The sequence below is a fragment of the Eublepharis macularius genome, chromosome 16 (assembly GCF_028583425.1).
Source record: "Eublepharis macularius isolate TG4126 chromosome 16, MPM_Emac_v1.0, whole genome shotgun sequence".
Lineage (NCBI taxonomy): Eukaryota > Metazoa > Chordata > Lepidosauria > Squamata > Eublepharidae > Eublepharis > Eublepharis macularius.
Window position 1 is genome coordinate 15,740,411 of NC_072805.1, and position 19,675 is coordinate 15,760,085.

At 50.7% G+C, this 19,675-nt stretch overlaps 1 protein-coding gene across 1 annotated transcript in view; it reads right to left on the minus strand.

The window, feature by feature from the left end:
- The window catches only part of WTIP (WT1 interacting protein), an 86,490-nt gene extending 67,796 nt beyond the window's left edge, over positions 1 to 18,694 (minus strand). Inside the window, exon 1 of the mRNA XM_055000240.1 lies at positions 17,167 to 18,694. Coding sequence (XP_054856215.1) covers positions 17,167 to 18,247 — 1,081 coding nt within the window. The 5' untranslated portion in view covers positions 18,248 to 18,694. The remainder of the gene's footprint in view (positions 1 to 17,166) is intronic.
- Between the last annotated feature and the right edge of the window lie 981 nt (positions 18,695 to 19,675).

A 19,675-nucleotide genomic window follows, 5' to 3' on the forward strand; every position in this document is an offset into this window, starting at 1 on the left:
ATGCAATCCTATTTGGTTATAACATACAAAAGAGTTCACTTCCATCTACAGCCTGGAATGAACTCTGTATGCTTATCAGTCCCCAGTTTTGGATTTAGAGCCAGTATAGTACAGAGGTTAGTGCCAGACTAGGAGCTAGGAGACCCCGGTTTGAATCCCTGCTCTGTCATGGAAGCTTGCTGGAGTGGCATGGTGGGAAATCTAAACTCCCCTCTGTCTCGAGATCAGGGGACGAGGCTACCAGCCATATGACTATTTTCGCAGAGGGTCATTTAAACTTTTAAAAACTCCCCCCTTGTTCCAGCTGACTCAAAGGGACATCATTAGCCCTGGGAGCATACGTGCACTTTGCATGCGCTCATGTGGTACCAGGGGTACCACCTCCCGCCAAGAGTTGCCCCCTGTGCTGACAACCCACTGAGTTCCCCCACCTCTTTTCCCAGAAAAAAAGCCCTGCTCCCAACCAATTACTAACCAAGGCTGACCCTGCTTAGCTTCTGAGATCTGACGAGATCAGGCTCACCTGGGCTCACCAGGGCAGGCCCAGGGCAGTGCTACCTATGAAAAAAACACCCCAGAGAATCTAGTAGCTGCTGCAGTCAGGCAAACAACTCCAAGGAAAGCCTCCCACCCACCTCTTACATTTTCCGGCAACCAGTCAAGGGCTAGTACTTATTTATTTAAAATATTTATACCCTGCACTCTCAATAAAAATACTTCCGAGATAGCTGATGGCACTGAACACAGTCAGACAGTTAAAGGATAAAAATCAGCGAACACAGCAAGCAGATGGTTAATAAAAAGTAAGAAAAGAGGTGGCAGGGTGGGGGATAAGGAGACAGATTACAAAACAGAAGCAGCAAAACTCCAATTTTCAAATCAACAAAAACTGAAACGGGGCAAAACTCAAGATTCAAATCAGCAGCCCCCAATGACAGAAGGAACAGCAAAGACGGAAATACCAGAGAGAGGGAATCACTGAACAAAAGGCTTGAGAAAATTAAAAAAGACATTCCTTGCCTGAATGCCAACAAGACAACAACGTGGGTGCCAGGAGAACTTCGCTGGGGAGGGAGTTCCACAGTCTTGGCACTGCAACAAAGGAACCCCTGTCCCGGGACTCAGGCACCTCCCTCCTGATAGCAAAGGCATGCGGAGCAGGACTTCCAAGCATGACCTTTGGCAAGTTCATGGAAAAGAAGACGGCCGAAGCCCCGGTCCCAGACCGCTTAGGGCTAGATAGGCAATAGCCGGCACTTTAAATTGTGCCCAAAAGAGAACGGGCAGCTGGCACTGGTCTTGTGAAACTGGTGAGATGTCACACACACACACACACACACACACACACACACACACACACACACACCATCACTCACACCAACAAAGCACGGCGAGGCTGCATTTTGGACAGCTGAAGGTTTTGGTAAGTCTGCAAATTCAGCAGTGAATAGCAGTAGACTAAGGTGGGTGCAGAACCTCAATAATGTTGGCCAAATCATGCCTCTCACGAAAGGGGCCAGAGCACACCAACCAAAGCCAGGGACAGGTATCATCGTACCAGGGCCGGATCTAGGGTTGCTGGCACCCAGGGCAACCCAAGTCCAGCCCCTCGTGCACGCATGCTGTGTGATGTCACTTCCGTGATGTCATCACACAGGGCAGAGTTTGCTGCTGAGTTGGTGGAGGCAGCGCAGGGGGCTGGGAAGCCGCCCGCGCCATTTGCCTGCCCCACAGGACAGGGGGCGGCTGGCTGCCCCCGTCCTGCAGGGCAGGCGAATGGCGCGGGTGGCCTCCCAGCCCCCCGCACTGCCTCCTGCCTACCCCGCGAGGCAGGGGGCGCGTGGCAAGCCGGCCGCCTCCTGTCCTGTGGGGCAGGTGAAAGGTAGTGGGGGGGGAGGCCGCCGCGCTGCCGCCTGCATGCTCCCCCCTCCTTGGTGCCACCGGGGCAGACTACCCCCCCTCAATCCGGCCCTGCATCATACCCGACTCTTTGGCAAATCAACTAATAAAAAAACAGCCAGAGGGAAGGACGGATTGCACAAAACCAGCACAAGGTGCTCTGTCTATATTATGCAGTGCGTGCTTCTAGGGGCCAAGCTACAAGTGACGAATGACACTTGAATGGCAAGTGAACAGACTCGCGTTTATTCCTCCGTTCACTACGTGATCAAGTGGAGGGCAAGTGGAGCGCAAGTGAACAGGGAGGAATACACGTGAGTCTGTTCACTTGCCGTTCGAGTGTCATTCATCACTTGTAGCTTGGCTCCAAGTTTCCAAATTCAGTTCAAGGTGCTGCTGCTGCTGACCTTAGAAGCCCTTTGTACTCAAAGCGCTGCTACTCCCTATACTCAACTGCGCAGCCTCTGTTCTTCTACGTAAGACTGGCACCACATCCCTTCTCGCAGGCTGATGATGACAGCAGTGGCACACCCTCATTTTTTCCCCAGTCGCAAATTCTACATGTTGGAGGGACCCTTCCCAAAAGAAGGAATGACTCCTCTTTTTCAATATGTAGATCAGACTGTAAAACCAAGCTCTTTCAGAAGGCATTTAGGACTCCTTGATTGTCTTACAGTGCAATCCTAAACAGAGTTACTCAAGTCTAAGCCCACTGATTTCAATCTAGGATCTAAATCTCTAGAACTGCAATCTAAAACCCATTGCCTTTAGTGTACTGCAGAACATATTCTTACATTTGTTGCCACCCACCCCAATCCATGTGGCAGACCTTTTGAGTCCAAGCACGGACCACAGATGGGACAGAAAGAGACCCACCCCATCTCTCCTGTGCCTCTTCTCCACTGCGTAAGAACCTTTACCCAACATCAGAGGGTCCGTCTCCAACCGGGTCTGAAGGCTCAATCCTAGCAAAAGATGCTTCAAATTTCATTGCACATGCGTGTGTGCGCATGAGGGGCAGATTCTCTTAAGAAGATAATCATTAGAGGAAGTTGCCTTAACATTTAGGCACTAAGTTTGGAAACTTTTAGCAGGGAGCACAACGATTCCTCATCAGATAAAGCTACAGAATGAGCATTTGCTGCGTCAATCAAAGAACCCAGCTGTGGACAGAAATGATGCGTAGTATTTGTGCTTTTGAATAACATTTGTGTGGCGCTTATATGGCGAGTCACTGTTTCCATGCAATGAAATGGTGCTGTTTCTGTGGGGAGACTGAGAGCACAGAGGCTTTCTGAAAACCCCTTACCCACAGACAGAGAAAAGAAAACTAGAAATATTGCAAGCAATGTTTTTAAACAAAAAACGGATACATAGAGAAAGCTGAAATCTGTCAGCTTCGTCCTCAACTCCCTTATGCTGCAAAGGACAGGCTCCAAACAGGACATCAGCGTCCTGCTAGGTTCTGTCTGCTAGATCAGACAGAAATTAATCTCATTCACTTGGTTGCCAACACCATGTTGGAAAATTCCTGATGATTTGGGGGTGGAGCCAAGGGAGGGCAGAGTCTCAGGAAGGGAGGGAGCTCTTCAGGGATGTGATGTCATAGATTCCACCCTCTGGAGCTGCCATTTCTTCCAGGGGAACTGATCTTTGTAGTCTGGAGATCAGTTGCAATTCCAGAACTCCAGGAGCCACCTGAAGATTGGCAACCCTACTCATTCAGCATCCCACTTCCTACAGCAGCCAACCAGATGCTTATGGGATGACCACAAAGAAAGAGTGGACAAAACAACTCTCTTGTCTGACCCCAGGAGGAATATATAAACACTGCCTATGAACAGGGAGTTTCCATTTACCCCCATGGCTAAGAGTCTCTCTACACGAGACATCTGACACATAAAGAATTTGTGTTGGGAGATGTAATGGTAGCCGGGAAGGGTAGTTTAAAAAGATAGAGCCAGCAGCATGGCAAAGGCTTTGCTATACACCGGAGCTGTGTGAAGGGGCTGTGAAATGCCAGAAACTTCAGCTCATTATAACCTCTCCAGGTCCAAGCCTAGCTCTGGAAGGCAGCTCCAGCCCATTTCCATTCCTGACGGTCCTCTGGTTGCGATCCAACACATTTTTAGACTGAAGAGATGAAATTGACAGAACCTTCATGGAAGCAAAGACGAAATTAACAAACTCTCTGAGGAGTGATCTCTGCCAGCTCTGTCTTTTTAAACTATGCTTCCTGGCTAACATTGCACCTCCCTACACTTGACGAACGTGCCGAGGCATTTCGTGCAGAGAGACTCTAAGAGCCACTTGCAGATCTTAAGAAGTTATCTAAACATTTTTAAAAGTCATCCACACATCAGGGAGATGGCAGATTCTATACCCTAAGTTGGATCCAGACTAAATTCTCCATCAGCAGAATGGAACTTTCCTCCCCCCCCTCACCACTGCAGCCCACTGATCTCCTGGGGAAGAGGGGACAAGGGGAGGGGGAGTCGGCAGCAGGAAGAAGGAATTAGTGGGAATTGCCTGCTTGGTTTAAATCCAAACCATTAGGTGGTGTGTGATGTAATAAATAAATAAAATGCACTTCCCGTTGCCAGTGTTGAAATCTACCATCGTTCCTCTTATTTGGACTACCCCGATTTCTAGTCTGTGACGGGAAAGAAGGGTTTCCACGCACTCCATGTCATCAACGTATCAGTCTTTGCCCTTCTCCAACCACATCTCAGCAGTCTCCAAGCTGAACGCTATTGGCTCAACAGCCTGAAAGTCCATTTGGGGACCACAGATCGCTGTATTTTAGGGGCTCCACTGGCACATGGAGGAGGGGTCCTCACATCAAGCCAGAGCCAGTTCTTCTGCACAGAGTGACCCGTGGACTTCTCCTAAACAAACACTTTATCTGCAAATTCTGCAGCCCGCTAAGCTAAACCGGAGGGCAAAAGGAACAGAATTCACAGCAGCTTCCAACAAGCGTCTTGTGCTCCTGGGCTGAGCTGCTGCAATTTCACAGCATGTTCAAATACGTTACCTGCATATTTTAAAAAAAATATTCACACATGCAGCCACAGGACTTGTTCTCTCATCACTGAGAGCCAGCGTGGTGTAGTGGCTGGACTGGGATGTGGGAGATCCACGTTTGAATCCCCGCTCTGCCACGAGAGCTCGCTGGTTCACCTTGGGCCAGTCACACTCTCAGTCAAACCTACCTTGCAGGGTTGGTATGAGGGGAGATGAGAACAATATAAGCAGCTTTGAGTCTCAACCGGGCAGAAAGCCAGGGTCTAAGAGAAGTAAATAAGTGAATAACCACTTGACTCTGCCAAATATGCAAACAACATCCATTAATGTCTATGATTTTAAAAAAAGCTCTGTCACCCGGTATTGTGATTGGCAAATTGACAGCATGCATGCTAAAGCCGAACTAAGTCACAGCATTTTGGAAATGTGGGGTGGGAGAACTTTCATTTACTTCATTTATACTCCTGAAGTTGCTCACAACATTCTCTATGTTATCCTTACAACAGCCCTATGGAGTAGGTGAGGCTGAGAATGTGACTTGTCTAAGATTATCCAGCAAACTTCTAGGGCAGAGTAAGAATTCGAACCTGGATCTCCCAGATCCCAATCAGACATGCTAACCACTACACCTCTCTGGCAGTTGGGCAACGATGTATACGGGATATGCACGTGACTGGTGAATGTGGAGATTCACACTCACTAATCCAAGCAGATCTTGTCCTCAGAGGGAAGAATTGGGTAAAACCTTCAGAATGGACCATTTGGTATCAACAAAGGGTGTTTTTTTTTGTTCTTGTACCACTCTGGCAATTCAGATATACAAGCCTCTGCCCTTCCCCATGCACAATTTAGAATAAAAAGATCGTCGAGGATCTTCAAATAACCATGGAGAAGACACAACCCCCCAGTTCACAGATGAAAAATGCTCCCAGTTCTCCAAGCAGGCCAGGATTTGAACCCAGGGCCCTAGGCTCAAGCCTCTGTTTGTACAATCGCACCTCAGCTCCCACACAAAATTTACTATTCTAAAATCCTTTTTGGCAGCAGTTCTGTTTCTTGAAATAGGGTTCCAACTGGAAGATACACCATGTATTTTCCCTGTTTCCCACTGTTCCCATGGGACAGAGATGTTTCCGGGTTCCAGACGAGAAAAGCAAACAACTTGCACTTGTAAAAAAATTAAAATAAAATAAATAACAGACCCAACTGAGAGACAACCCCCTTCCATTCCAGATCATGCAAATGCTTAAAACGTCCCAAGTTACACTATTCACCCCTTCAAGGTGCAAAGAAAACACAGCAGCTTTGAGCTGACTGAAACCACATGATAATTCCCTCCCCTTTAAACGTCCTGATGAATTACTCCGGCTTTTCCTAGTGTTTCCTGGCTCTCTCCGCTTGTTCCCACATACAGGCTCTCGGCTGATTTATTACACCAGGCCTCTCTCTGTGGAACTCCCCCCCCCTCCCCTTCTGTAATTTTCTGCAAAACTGACAAAGCAGTTTCTTTCTCCGGTCGTATCTGAAGAAGTGTTCTGTCCCACGAAAGCTCGTATTGGAATAAACGCTGTTGGTCTTTAAGATGCCACTGGACCCGTTTTGTCTCCCTGCTTGTTCCATCACTGAACATAAAACAATTCCCATGCAGCTGGGAACAAGGTTTCGGCAGGATGAGAAGCAGCATTCACACACTGTGGGATTCCCCCTGTGCACTGCAGGCACGGTGCCTGCGTACAGAAGGATCCCCAGAGGGTACAGCAGAGCCCCATTTCCTCCCTTCTTCCACAGGGGATAGGGGGCCTCCGCATACTTCCTCTATCTAGCCCTCCATTTGATGCTAAGTCAGGAAACAGATTTGTACTCCTTGAATGAGGAAGCAAGACCGAGATACAGGAGGCACAGAGAAGCCGGGTGCACCCAGTGTCCATGCACACGCTGCAAGGAAAGAAGGCCTGCGCCCTACAGGGATTTACGTATTTATTTAAAAGGTAAAATATTCCTTTGAGTCCACTTCATGGGGTTTTAATGGCAAGAGATGAGCAGAGGTAGTTTACCAGTGCCTTCCTCTACATAGCAGCCTCTGTCTTCCTTGGTGGTCTCCCGTCCAAGGACCGACCCTGCTCAGGGCCGTAATATTCATGAGGCTGACTAGGTTGAAGCCTAGGGGCTCCGCAGGGACTTGAGGCCTGTCAAAAAAAATTTTTTGCTGAGGCATTGTTACTCGTGCCCTAGGGTGCCAATGATTAAAGATACTTTGCACTCTGTGCTGTAGCAATACATGTACATTTATCCATATGTATACTCTCATAGATCCAGAGGAGTTAGCCGTGCTAGTCTGTAGTAGCAAAATAGTAGAGTCCAGTAGCATCTATAAGACTAACCAACTTTATTGTAGCATATGCTTTCGAGAACCACAGCTCTCTTTGTCAGATGCAGGGAGCATCTGACGAAGAGAGCTGTGGCTCTCGAAAGCTTATACTCTCGTAAGTATACCTGAAGCGCTGAAGGGGGCACGAAATATCTGAAAGCCTAGGGGCCCAGCCACAGGTTAATATGGCCCTGACCCTGCTTAGCTTCTGAGCTCTGATGAGATCAGCTTGGTCTGGGCTATAAGGGCTGCTACCTTTATTTATTTATACCCTACTGTCCTCCCCAACAGGGACCCAAAGTGGCTTACAGCATTCCCCTCTCCTCTATTTTAGCCTCACAATCCTTGGAGATAGGTTAGGCTGACAGTGTGTGTGGCTCAAGGTCACTCCGCAAGCTTCCACGGCAGAAGGGATTTGAACCTGGTTCTCCCAGATCCTATTCCAGGACTCAGATCCAGCTGCAAGCAGATGTCAGATCAAGATTGATTATTTACTCTCTCCTTCAAGCAAGCCAAGCCATGCCAAGGACTGAAACAAAGCGCAGCGTTAACTCCGGACAGCAGTGAGAACGGGGGAAATCCAGCCTGGATCAAACACTTTCTTAAATTGCCAGGGCATGCCTGGAAACAAACAGTGCAAAATCTAATGAATACACAGGACTTTGAAGAGAAAAGGGGAGGGGAAAAGAACAACTTGAAAGGGTTGTCTTGGAAGGTGTGGGGAGTGCACATTCCACGGGGAGCTCCCAGGTAACAGACAAATCTGCGGAGAATTTTAAGTGTGCCAGAAGTCTTGAGTTTGTTGGGGGGGGGGGGAATCGTCTTTGTAGCTCTCCTTTTGAATTCAACTTGTCAACAACCAGCTTGAATTGTGACACCCAGGACGGAATACAGTAGATGAGCTCTTCGTTATGGGGGCTTAAGCTCCTAACAGTGCAATCCTAAAGACTAAACCCCCCCACCCCCAGACTTCAATGGGCTTAGAAGGGCATAATTGTGCTTTGGATGGCACTGCAAGTTTCAGAAACCGAGAGCCCATTTTGGGCTACGCTACGTTGCATTGGAGTGCTCCCATTTTCAACTCTCTATGTGTCACACAGCCCCCTCAAGCCTCTGTTGGAAGAGCTGCCGTCTGACTCCCTGTAATGTGTCCAAGGATGTGCGTGCAAAAAAAAAAATGCACACAGAGAATCCAGATTCAGACTTTGTATAAATTATGCAAACTGAACATATTTGCATGACCTCCTGTTTTGCATCATTTATCTCAGCCTTCAGTCCCAGGAAGGAGCAGCACTTCCAAGATTCTATCAGGCATCCGTCCCGGCAGGTGGCAACTTGCTATTTTTAACCAAAAGCAGAGATTCAAAAGGAAGCTGGTTCTGGGCAGCCCACACCACATCCTGCGCGCACTCCCTCTCACACACAGAGTGCGCCCACACCCATTCCCAATAAATGAGGCATTCCAAGCTTGGTTCGAACAGTCTACAGAGGACAGGAGAAGTCTGAGATGCTGGCCTTTCTGCCATTTCTACCTCCTCTGGGAACATGAAGCTCTTGGGCTCGTGACTTCTGGAATCCTCAGACGATATCAGAGCTAGGTCCGGTGAGTCCCACTTCCTAAGTTATTGTAGAAGCCGAAACTAAAATGCATCAGTGATTGGCTCTTCCTTTCCCCCCTGCTTCTGTAAAGGCACAGAATCGGTCAACGAGGTTGAAAGCAAATTTAAGTCCAACAAAAGAAAACGCATCTCGGCACCGGTAGCAGACTGTACAAAAACACTGATGGAACTCACGGTTTTTAACCTGCAATCTATAAAATGCTGGTTACATTGATGGGCCATGGCTCATTGTTAGAGTATCAGCTTTGGACAAGGAAGGTCCCAGGTTCGATCCTTGGCATCTCCAGTTTAAATATTATAACAACAACAACATTCAATTTATATACTGCCCTTCAGGACAACTTAATGGCTACTCAGAGCAGTTTACAAAGCGTGTTATTATTATCCTCACAACGATCACCCTGTGAGGTGGGTGGGGCTGAGAGAGCTCTGGAAAAGCTGTGACTGACCCAAGGTCACCCAGCTGGCTTCAAGGGAAGGAGCGGGGAATCAAACCTGGTTCTCCAGATGGGAGTCCTGCCGCTCTTAACCACGACACCAAACTGGCTCAGGGAGTAGGTGATGCGAAAGTCCTCTGCCTGGGAACCGCTACCAGTCGGAATAGACAATCCTGACCTTGATGGCTGACCCAGTGTAAACTAGTTTCTTGCATTCAAGGCTCATGCTTTATTCACACAGTCAGTGAGTTTGAAGTCATTATCCCAAAAGACCTCTGAACAGAGTGAACGCATCCTCAACTGAACAGGTAAGTTGAGTGGTCATGCAGAAGAATTAGGAGATCACAACAAGACCTTGGCTGACCTCTGAATGTATCACAGTTTACAAGTCTACGGCCACTTTGAGCTAACAAGCACACCTTGCATATAAATGTGTTTGTCTATGCATTCAAATTCCCACCGCCAGGGGTCATTAGGCCATCACCAGTGGTCACAGACAACTTATTCTTGCCTGAGAGATTGACTGTCTCACAGGTTTCCAGAAAATGCTCTTCCCCAATAACATGGGAGATTCCTCTGCCAAAACAACCACTCACCACCTAGGTTCATACAGTATTCACATTAGGGAAAGGAAGCAGTAATGGTTCTGTGCCATTGCTTATTCCCTTATTATTACACGAGACCAGGGCTTTTTTCAGCTGGAACGTGGTGGAATGGAGTTCCGGAACCTCTTGAAAATGGTCACATGGCTGGTGGCCCCGCCCCCTGATCTCCAGACAGAGGGGAGTTGAGATTGCCCTCCACACTGCTCCGGCGCGGAGGGCAATCTAAACTCCCCTGTCTGGAGATCAGGGGGTGGGGCCACCAGCCATGTGACCATTTTCTCCCCTCTGTCTGGAGATCAGGGGGCGGGGCCACCAGCCATGTGACCATTTTCTCCGAGGGCAACCCACTGAGTTCCACCACCTCTTTTCCCAGAAAAAAAGACCTGCATGAGACTACCTTTGAAGTCTACTCAGAAACTCCAATGGGTCCAGAATGTCGTAGCTCGATTGCTGTCGGGAGCTAAGCAGAGTATTCGCTGGTGACTAATTAAGTTTCTGGGCACATTCAAGGTTCTGGTTCTCACCTACAAAGTCCTTCTCAGCACAGAACCCCTGTATCTAAAGGACAGCTGCTCCAGATACAACCCACTGCGCTCATGAGAGAGAGCCTTCTGAAGGTGCCTCCCTGCACATGGGTAAGATCAACTGTGGCCTGTACCCAAGGGTACAATGTCGTGGCTCCATCCAATGAAAAGGCATTTCTGTCATTCTACAAAAAGGGTAAAATGCAGCACTTCAGGAGGGTGTTTTTATTAAGCCAATAAGGTTGTAGCTAAAGTCTGTAGAACGGCAGGTAGTCCTCATTGTGTAGATAAAAAAGGTACCCTGTGCAAGCACCAAGTCAAGCACCCATGGGGGGACGTCACATCACAACGTCTGCTCGGTAGACTTTTTGTTACGGGGTGGTTTGCCATTGCCTTCCCCAGTCATCTACACTTTACATCCAGGAAACTGGGTACTCATTTTACTGGCCTCGGAAAGATGGAAGGCTGAGTCAACCTTGAGCCGGGTACCTGAACCCAGCTTCCAGCAGGATTTTTAAACATCACTCTCTAAATTTATATTCCAGCCGTATCCTTCTGTTGTATGTAATATAACACTCTCCAATCTTGTAAGCCACTTTTACTACCTACAGCCAGGGCTTTTTTTCAGCTGGAAAGCAGTGGACCGGAGTTCTGGCACCTCTTGAAAATGGTCACATGGCCGGTGGCCCCGCCCCCTGATCTCCAAGCGGCGCAGAGGGCAATCTCAACTCCCCTCTGTCTGGAGATCAGGGGGCGGGGCCACCGGCCAAGTGACCATTTTTGCCAAGAGCAATTTAAACTTTAAAAAACTCCCCCTTTGTTCCAGCTGACCCAAAGTGACATCATTCTGCGGTCCCGGGAACATGCGCACCCTTTGCGCATGTGGTACCAGGGGCACCACCTCCTGCCAGGAGTTGCCTCCTGTGCTGACAACCCACTGAGTTCCACCACCTCTTTTTCCAGAAAAAAAGCCCTGCCTACAGCGCTGCCTTACTGTCAGAATTAGCACTTTGTTCTCTCTCTCTCTTTTTGGTTCTACATATTATACTGTCCTTCCTGCATTGTTCTGAGCTGTGATCCGCCTTGAGTCTGAAAAAGAAAGGCGGACTATAAATGAAGTAAATAAATAAATGCGGCTACCAGCTTCTCTGTTAGTCACTGCTGTGACGTAAAGAGCGCACAACCTGACATACCCAAACACCACCCTGCACAAATGAAGCTTGGCAGAACTAACTAAAGAGATGAATGGAAGATGCCCTGGGAGATGACATGGACAATAACTGAACACATCTGCAAACACTCCGGGTGCCTTTAACCTACAACTCCTGGGGATTCTTTGAATTTATGTTCCACACCTCTCCAAAAAGCTCATGACACCTAACAGGCACAGTTCCCATTTTACTCCAATACTTTGATGTATGATTTATCGTTACAGTTACTTTCGTGACTCCTTGATTATATTGAGAGGTCTCCAATATACTGTTTTGATTATTTTGTATTCATTGATTTACTATTACTTCCTACTCGTGTGTTTTCACCTTCCTTGCTAATCTTAAATACCAACAGTCTCCAATCCACATAGATGTGGAGGATAATAATGAATGTCATTGGCAGGTATCCCATTAAAGGACTATGAGATGCTCATACAGTGAACTGGGCCATTCATTATGAGTCCCCGTATATCTTAACTTTCACACAGTGCTGTCTCCTATGCCACTCCACACAGCTCAGCTCACCAAAATACACCAAGATGCCCATAGAAATGGTAGACTATGGTATGTTCATCAATGTTCATCATTTTCATCTTCTACTGTCTGCACTTTATGGGTTTAATATAGCCTCTGAGATATATACTGACACCTATTTATGTACATTTGTATTTACTGATTCATTGTATCTGTTTTAATATGTATTTTAAATCTGTATTTAAATGGTTGTTGTCAGCCGCCCTGAGCCTGCACGCAGGGAGGGCGGGATATAAATCTAATAATAAACATAAATGATAACTCTGAGATCAGAAGACCCGGGAGGCATCAAGGGCCCAAGAGGGTCACCTGAGGTCGGCCCTCTCTGTTATTCAGAAGGATGCTGCCTCCCAAACCAGATGTTCCACCTGGGTACCACGGCTAATAAAACTCATTCTCGGTGTATCTGTAATCTTTTGAAAAAACGTCTGAACTAATTCCTGGATTAAACCGATTGCCGGGATCCTTTTCAGTTTGCTTTTCGGGCATAAACCACCTTGGTTACCCTGCAATATGATCTCCATTGGACAGCTAATAAGAGGATATGTCCCTCTTCCAGCTGCTTTCAGAACGATTGCCTATGGTGTCTTTCTCGGATGCCCGACACGGACAGGCTTAGTGAATGCTATATTCCAGTTTCTCTATCCTCCCTGGCAGATAAATTATCCAGTGTACACCGGGTCCCAGTGTAGGATCTGGGACCCGGCGTCCCAGATCCTAACCTGACTATAACCACTGCACCACACCAGCTCTCCACCAAATGACTGAGAGAGGATTTCTGGAGACTGAGATCTTTCCATCTGATTTTGAGGAGGCAGTGGAACCCCCCTAATCAGCATTTAAATGTTGGATGGATGCAGATGGGGGGAAATGATGCTTAATCCGGACCAGACAGGTGTACAGTTGAAGCAGAGCCAATCTGGGATTAGGTTTAAAATCCATTCTTGGGGTGCAACACAGCACAACCCTCTCGGCTTGAGAAGCAGGCGACGAATGCACTAGAGCTACTTTTCCAGCTAGCACCCTCCTTCCGACTGCAGCCGTTCCCGGAGACAGCACATCTGGTCCAGCTACACACTCTTAGATAAAATGCAAGCTCCAGAGGGTTTTTAATAGAAACTGAACTGAGTTGCTGAAAACTGTTTCAAGGTTTTGCACTGCCCCCCCTCCCAGTGTTGCTTTATAATGGGGACAGCTTGATTTATGGTCAAAAAGGATTCGGGACCTTCTTTCTAACGGTGAAATGGTTAATTTATTTACAGCTGTTGACCGTTTGGGCCACTTGCTATTGTGTTAGATGTTTATGGCTTCAGTGTACTTCTTTTGTAGCTTCTCACTGTTATTATTTGTTTAGTAAATGTTGACAAATTGCTTTAATCCTGTGAAATGCTTGGGTGTCTTTCTGGCAGAAAATAATCCTTACATATGTGTGTAAAGAAGTTCCTTTTGTCAGTCGTAAAACCTCCGATCAACCAGTTTCATAGGGTAACGCATTTCCCAAAAGGGGAGAAGAGTTTCCATCCACCCCATTCAGTTTTGCAAACATCCTCCCCATCGTCAAAAACATGCACTAGTGCAGAGAATGAGCTTCTACCATTTATAGTACGAAGGCTACCGACTGTTCGGCTTCATAAGAACATTAGAAGAGCTCTTCTGGATCAAACCGGTAGCCCAGCATCCTGTTACACACATGGCCACCCAATTGCCCCGGAGGGCCAACAAACAAGAGCACAGAGGCCAAGACTGTTCCCTGATGTTGCCTCCTGGCACTGCATTTCTGAAGTTTACTGCTCCTGGATATGGAGCTTTACTCACCACAACCAGAAGCCACCTCTTCCATGAATTGGTCTAACCCCCTTTTAAAGCAATCAACGCACCATTTAATTATTGGCTGAGTAAAGAAGTATTTCCTTTTGTCTGTCCTGAACCCTCAATGGGTCCCCTGGAATTCTAGTATTATGGATGGGGGAGGAAAAGCTCCCTCTCCCTATTTTCTCCCTATGCGGGCAACAGCACCTCTTGCAATAGGTCTTGTACCAATTGCAAATTTGGTGTAGTGGTTAAGAGCATAGGACTCTAATCTGGAGAGCCAGGTTTGATTCCCCACTCCTCCACTTGAAGCCAGCTGGATAACCTTGGGTCAGACACAGCTTCTAGGAGCTCTCTCAGCCCCAGCCACTTCACGGGGTGTTTTGTTGTGGGGATAATGATGACATACTTTGTAAACCGCTCTGAGTGGGCATTAAGTTGTCCTGAAGACCGGTATATAAATCAAATGTTATATTATTATTATTATTATTATTATTATTATTATTATTATTATTATTATTATTATTAAGCGGCAGAGGCACAAGCATTCCCAAAGCAGCTACTTAGATGGCTTTAAATTCTTCAAGGAGGCCACAAACTGAGCATTTCCTGGGTACGCTGCACCGTGTCACCTAGCACAAAATCGATGCACTAGGAACACCCCAACTCTTGCTGAATCACGGCAAAAGGCCCGTCCAGGCAAACAGGGCATGACCAAGGCAGCCCCCATGAACCAGGAGCCAGGAACGCTGCTACTGAACAAGGAAGCTGGTGAAGGCTGTCAGACAGCCTGAGCTTCCAGAGGCTAGGCTGTCTAAGCACCAGCATTTCCGCTGCAACAGAAGAGCTCTCTAACCCGGCCCCGATGTGCATTATGCCCCGCTGAAAAGCCCTGCAGGGTAACTTTTTGTGTTGTGCCAGTCTAGGCAGCACTGACTTGACCATGGGAGTCCTTCTGCTGTACAGGATCCTGATCTTCCTTGGGTGATCTTGCCTTCTCTTGCCTGAGCTGCTGCCCTCATGGATGGAGATGTCCGGACTGTCTAGACATTAAGCCCTTTTGGCGCTCGAGGGAAAGGGAGCCGTGGGGGGAAAGCGTCTAACCCGAGAGCTGCAGAAGAGGCAGGAAAGGCTGCTTCGTGCCTCTCCAAGACCGGAGGGAGTCTGCAGGCGGACTAGTCCTGGGCAAGCCTGGTTTGCAAGCACAAGACCCGCCACATCAGCAAGCATATCCAACTCAGGCAGAAAATACACACACGTCAAACAGCGCACCTGTGCAAGATGGACAAAGGCGCAGGGAAAGAGAGGACTCCACGGGGAGCTTCCCTCTCACTCTGCGTTCCTTTGTGAGGCCTGTAATCAGCTCCGAGGCCTGCGCTTGCCTTACAGCGGGGCCCTCGCTGCCCAAGCAGGTGACTGACTACAGGCGCTGTGTGCAACAGAGAGAAAAGACTGGTGACTTTTTTTACCCAGAGGGCCCGTCTCTGCACACAGCACAGGCGTCTCCCAAAAAGCGCAAGGAAGATTCTACATTCCGAAGATATGCAAGGAATTAATAAGCTCCCTGCTTTTAGCTGCAAGAATGCAAATTGCTAAACTTTGGAAAAGCAAGCTTACACCTTCCATAAATACCCTCCCATAAATACCTGTAACAGCTGACAAAATAATTGCAAGAGTCAAGATCCCACAAAATTCCTCTCATATGAATAAATTTGAACTATTCATATTTGAGCCAACACATGATAAAAACGGCTCCCTTTTTATTATTTGTTGGCTCAATTAAGAAACCAGACATATGCCATGGAAGACCGAGATCCAGCCACATATAATGTACGCAGATGTGTTTACACATACATTTAATCTTCAATGAAGTTATGAAAAATGCTCTAGTTACACACCTTGCTACATCTGACTGACTTTTTGAAATCCTTAACCTGATGCTATATTGTAACAGTAGTTGTAACAGCTTGTCTTTTATTAGCCAACATATCCTTTTATGACAAAATTTAAAGAGGATGTTTGTGTGTGTGTGTGATATCCTCCCATCCTCATTGCCTGCCACAGGGGCAAAAAAGGGCCGCCTGGGGAGAAAAGGACCTCATAGCAGCAAAACCATCCACAGAAACCAGGCAGAAAGGCCAGCTTGGAGGAGTGGAAGGAGAACTGGGAGACCCGGGTTCAAATCCTCCGGCCTGCCATAAAGATCACACTCTCGACCAAATCTACCTCATGGAATTGTTGTGGGGATAAAATGAATGCTGCTTTGGGGAGAAAGGAGAGATATAAATGAATAATGTGCCATCCAGTCACAACCAATCAAGTTCTCTCTTAGCCTGAGCTACCTCACAGGGTTGTTGTGAGGGTAAAATGGAGCAGGAGAGAAGAACATATGCTGCTGCCCTGGACAAAAGACCTGGAGTTTGGGGGGGGACAGGAGCTGCTTGGTCCCCTGCTTGTGGCAGCCTTCCTTGCAAACAGTGCAATCCTAAAAAGAGTTACTCCAGTCTACACTCATTGGCTTCAATGGATTGGGATTGCAGTGCAATTACTTAGGATTGCAGTGCAAGTCCACCAAAGTTCCTAGTCCTCAAGTTTTTAAAATCAGAAATTACCATGCTTGTCCAGAAATACCTGAAAGCAGAACCATCATTTCTATCACCTGAGGTGAAAATGTCTGTTTGTAAGCTGCCCAGGGTTAACGGGGAGACAGAGAGAATTTTGGAGCCCAGGTCACCAGCAAGGCACCCCTGCAACTGCAGCCCCCTCTTAAAAAAAAATCTCCCCCCCTTCTCTCCAAGCTCAAGGCAGGCATTGTCTCTTCTGCTATTGTCACAGCATCCTCCAGGCACTACCACCTGGCTTCATCTTTGGAAGGAGCCTTTGTTTGGGTTCCTATGAAACCAGACAGAAAAGTTTGTGCTGAAGCTCAAGCGGTTGACCTGCAGAAGTGAGCTGGGACTCAGGAAAGCTCCTATCCTACCACAAACTTTGTCAGTCTTCCAGGTGCTACAGGACTCTTGCTCTTTTTTATTGGGGCCGCTGCGTCCCAAGAAACCCCCAGGCAAGTTCTTCCCCAGGCTTGGCAAGTCCACACAGGGTCTCCCCCCCCGGCCCGCCCGCCCCCTCCCAGGCTTACCGAAGTATTCCCTCTTGATGTGCATCTCCAGCTCTTTCTCCAGCTCCAAGGTGAGCGCCTCCAGGCGCCTCTCCGCCGGGCTGGGCCCGCTCTCCCGCGACGGCGTGACCTGGTAGGGGATCCGGAACTTGGCGGCAGCCCCCTTGGGGCCGTAGGGCGCGGCGGCGGCGGGCTCCGGGCCGAGGGCGGCGGGCGACTGGGCGTGCAGGCGCGGGTAGGCGTCCGGGGGCGCTTGCTCGGCGGGCGGCAGGAGCAGCAGGAGGCCGTCCTCGGGCAGCAGCGAGGCCCGCGGCGAGGGCAGCTGCAGCTCCGGGTAGGCGCCCGTCGAGCCGCGGGAGCTGCGCGAGCTGCGCGAGCTGTGGCTGGAGATGCTGGAGCGCGGGCTGGCCAGGGACGCGCCGCCGCCGCCGGCCCCCGACGCCGCGCCGGCCGCCGGCCCGTGGCGAGCGGCCGCCGCCTCCAGCTCGGCGGTGCCGGCGGCCGAGGAGCGCGGGCTGGCGTGGCGCTGGTCGTAGCCCATGCTGATGCCGCTGGTGCGGTTGCTGCTGGGCTTGCTGCCGCCGCCGCCGTCGGACGAGCCGGTCAGGCTGGCGCGCGGGCTGGAGTGCTTGCTGGTGTCGCTGGCCGTGCTGGCGTAGCTGGAGCGCGGGCTGAGCGCGCCCTCGGCCGGGCCCTGCGCCGCCAGGCTGCCGCGCGGGCTGGCCACCGGGCCCGGGAAGCGGCCGCCGCTCTCCGGCCCGCAGCACGTCGAGCCGCGCGGGTAGCCCTCGGCCGAGTAGCGCTTGTAGCACGGCAGCGCCACCTCGGAGCGCGGGCCCGGCGCGCCCTCCTCGCAGCAGCCGCCGCCGTTCAGCGAGCGCAGCGCCAGGAGGCACGCCGGCGGGGCCGCCTCGGCCGACGGGTAGGGCGGCGGGGGCCCCAGGGCGCCGCCGCCGCCGCCGTTCAGCTGCCGCTTGGCCCGCGCCTCCTGCTCCGCCGACGGCGCCTGCTCGCGCCTCCGCCGGCCGAGCCCTTCGTCGTAGAGCGACAGCTTGGCCAGCAGCTTGCCGGCTTTCAGGGCGCCCTCCTCGGACCGCTCCATCGCTGCCCTCCTCCCCCGGCCGGCCGAGTGGGCCCTTCGCAGCCGCGCCCGGGAGTCTCCCGGCAGGGCCGCTCAGCCCCGCCGCATCGCGCCCGGCCCGGGGCGGCGGGAAGGAGGTGCGAGGGGCGCGCTGCCCCGCTCCGCGTCCGGCCCCGACTCCGGCGCTCGGGCAGTCGATGGCGCGCCGCGCGGAGGAATGTGCGCCTCCCGCTTCCCCGGCCGCCTCGGCTCGGCTCGGCTCGCCTCTGGGCCGCCCCCCTCCCTTCCACCCTCCCCGGGTTCGGCGCCCGGAGCCGCGGCGAGGGGCCGGTCCCGGCGCTTGCTCGGGAGGGAGCGGGCGAGGGACGCCCCGGCCTGTGCGCCAAGCCTTTGTGCGGGCCGGGCGAGAGGCAGGCCGGGGAGGGACTTCTTTGTGTGGGGCAGGAATGCGAGGAGGAAGGAGACGGGGCGCTGCGTCCCTCTGGAATGTGGTTAATACCGAAGCCAAACAATGACTTTAACCGACGGGGCGGGGGGGGGGGGGAGGAAGGAGGCGCTCGGGAGCAGCAGCGCCAAACTGCGCCCCCCCCCCCAGCCCCGCATTCCCGAGACTCGGCTTCGCTTCCCTTTTTCTGCATCCAGGGGCTGGGCGGGGGACGCTGAAAAGCGGCGGGCGGGGCGCGGTGGGCTCCTTTGTGCCGCTCCCGCGACCGCAGGCACACAGAGAGACTCCTGCCCCGAGGAGGCTTGCCGTCGCGTCTCTGTAAGCTGCGTGGATGCTCTCCAGAACCGAAGGCGACCCGTTTTCGGGCCTGGGGCGGCGCTCTCCTTCGGAGGCAAGCCAGGGCTTGCCATGCCAGGCGGTGCCACTGCCAGACGGAAAGGGGTTTTGCCTTGCCGCTTGACTGAGCTGCCTGGAGGAAAGGGGCTCTGCGGCCAGGGGAGCTCTGCGGCCAAGAAGCCCAGGGAGCCTTTCCGGGGGCTACAGTGCCCTCCTTGTGTTTCTTTGCCCCAGCACCTGCCGCATGGGGCAGGGGGGTTATGTTCATGCACAGCACAGCCCTGTTCTCACTCCCTGCAGAAGTTCCCCTGCAACCGTCCCAGTTGCACTTTTTAGGGCGACCCCCTAAAGGGAAGGGAAAGTTGGCGTTCGTTTCTCCTTGAAGATCCCTAGAGAAGAGGAGGACGGGTTGAACCCCCACAACCTATCCGGGAGTGACACCCTTGATGGTGTTTTTCCCTGAAATGCGTCCTACTAGCTTGCACTGGGGGTGGAAAATGCCAACAAGTCATAGCTGCCTGCTGGGGTTTTCGAGATAAGAGACCAAGGTTGCCATTGCCTGTCCCTGCAATCCAGGTCTTTTTGTGAGGTCTCCCATCCAATTACTAACCAAGGCCAATCCTGCTTAGCTTCCGAGATCTGATTCGGGATCGCCTGTGCTGTCCAGG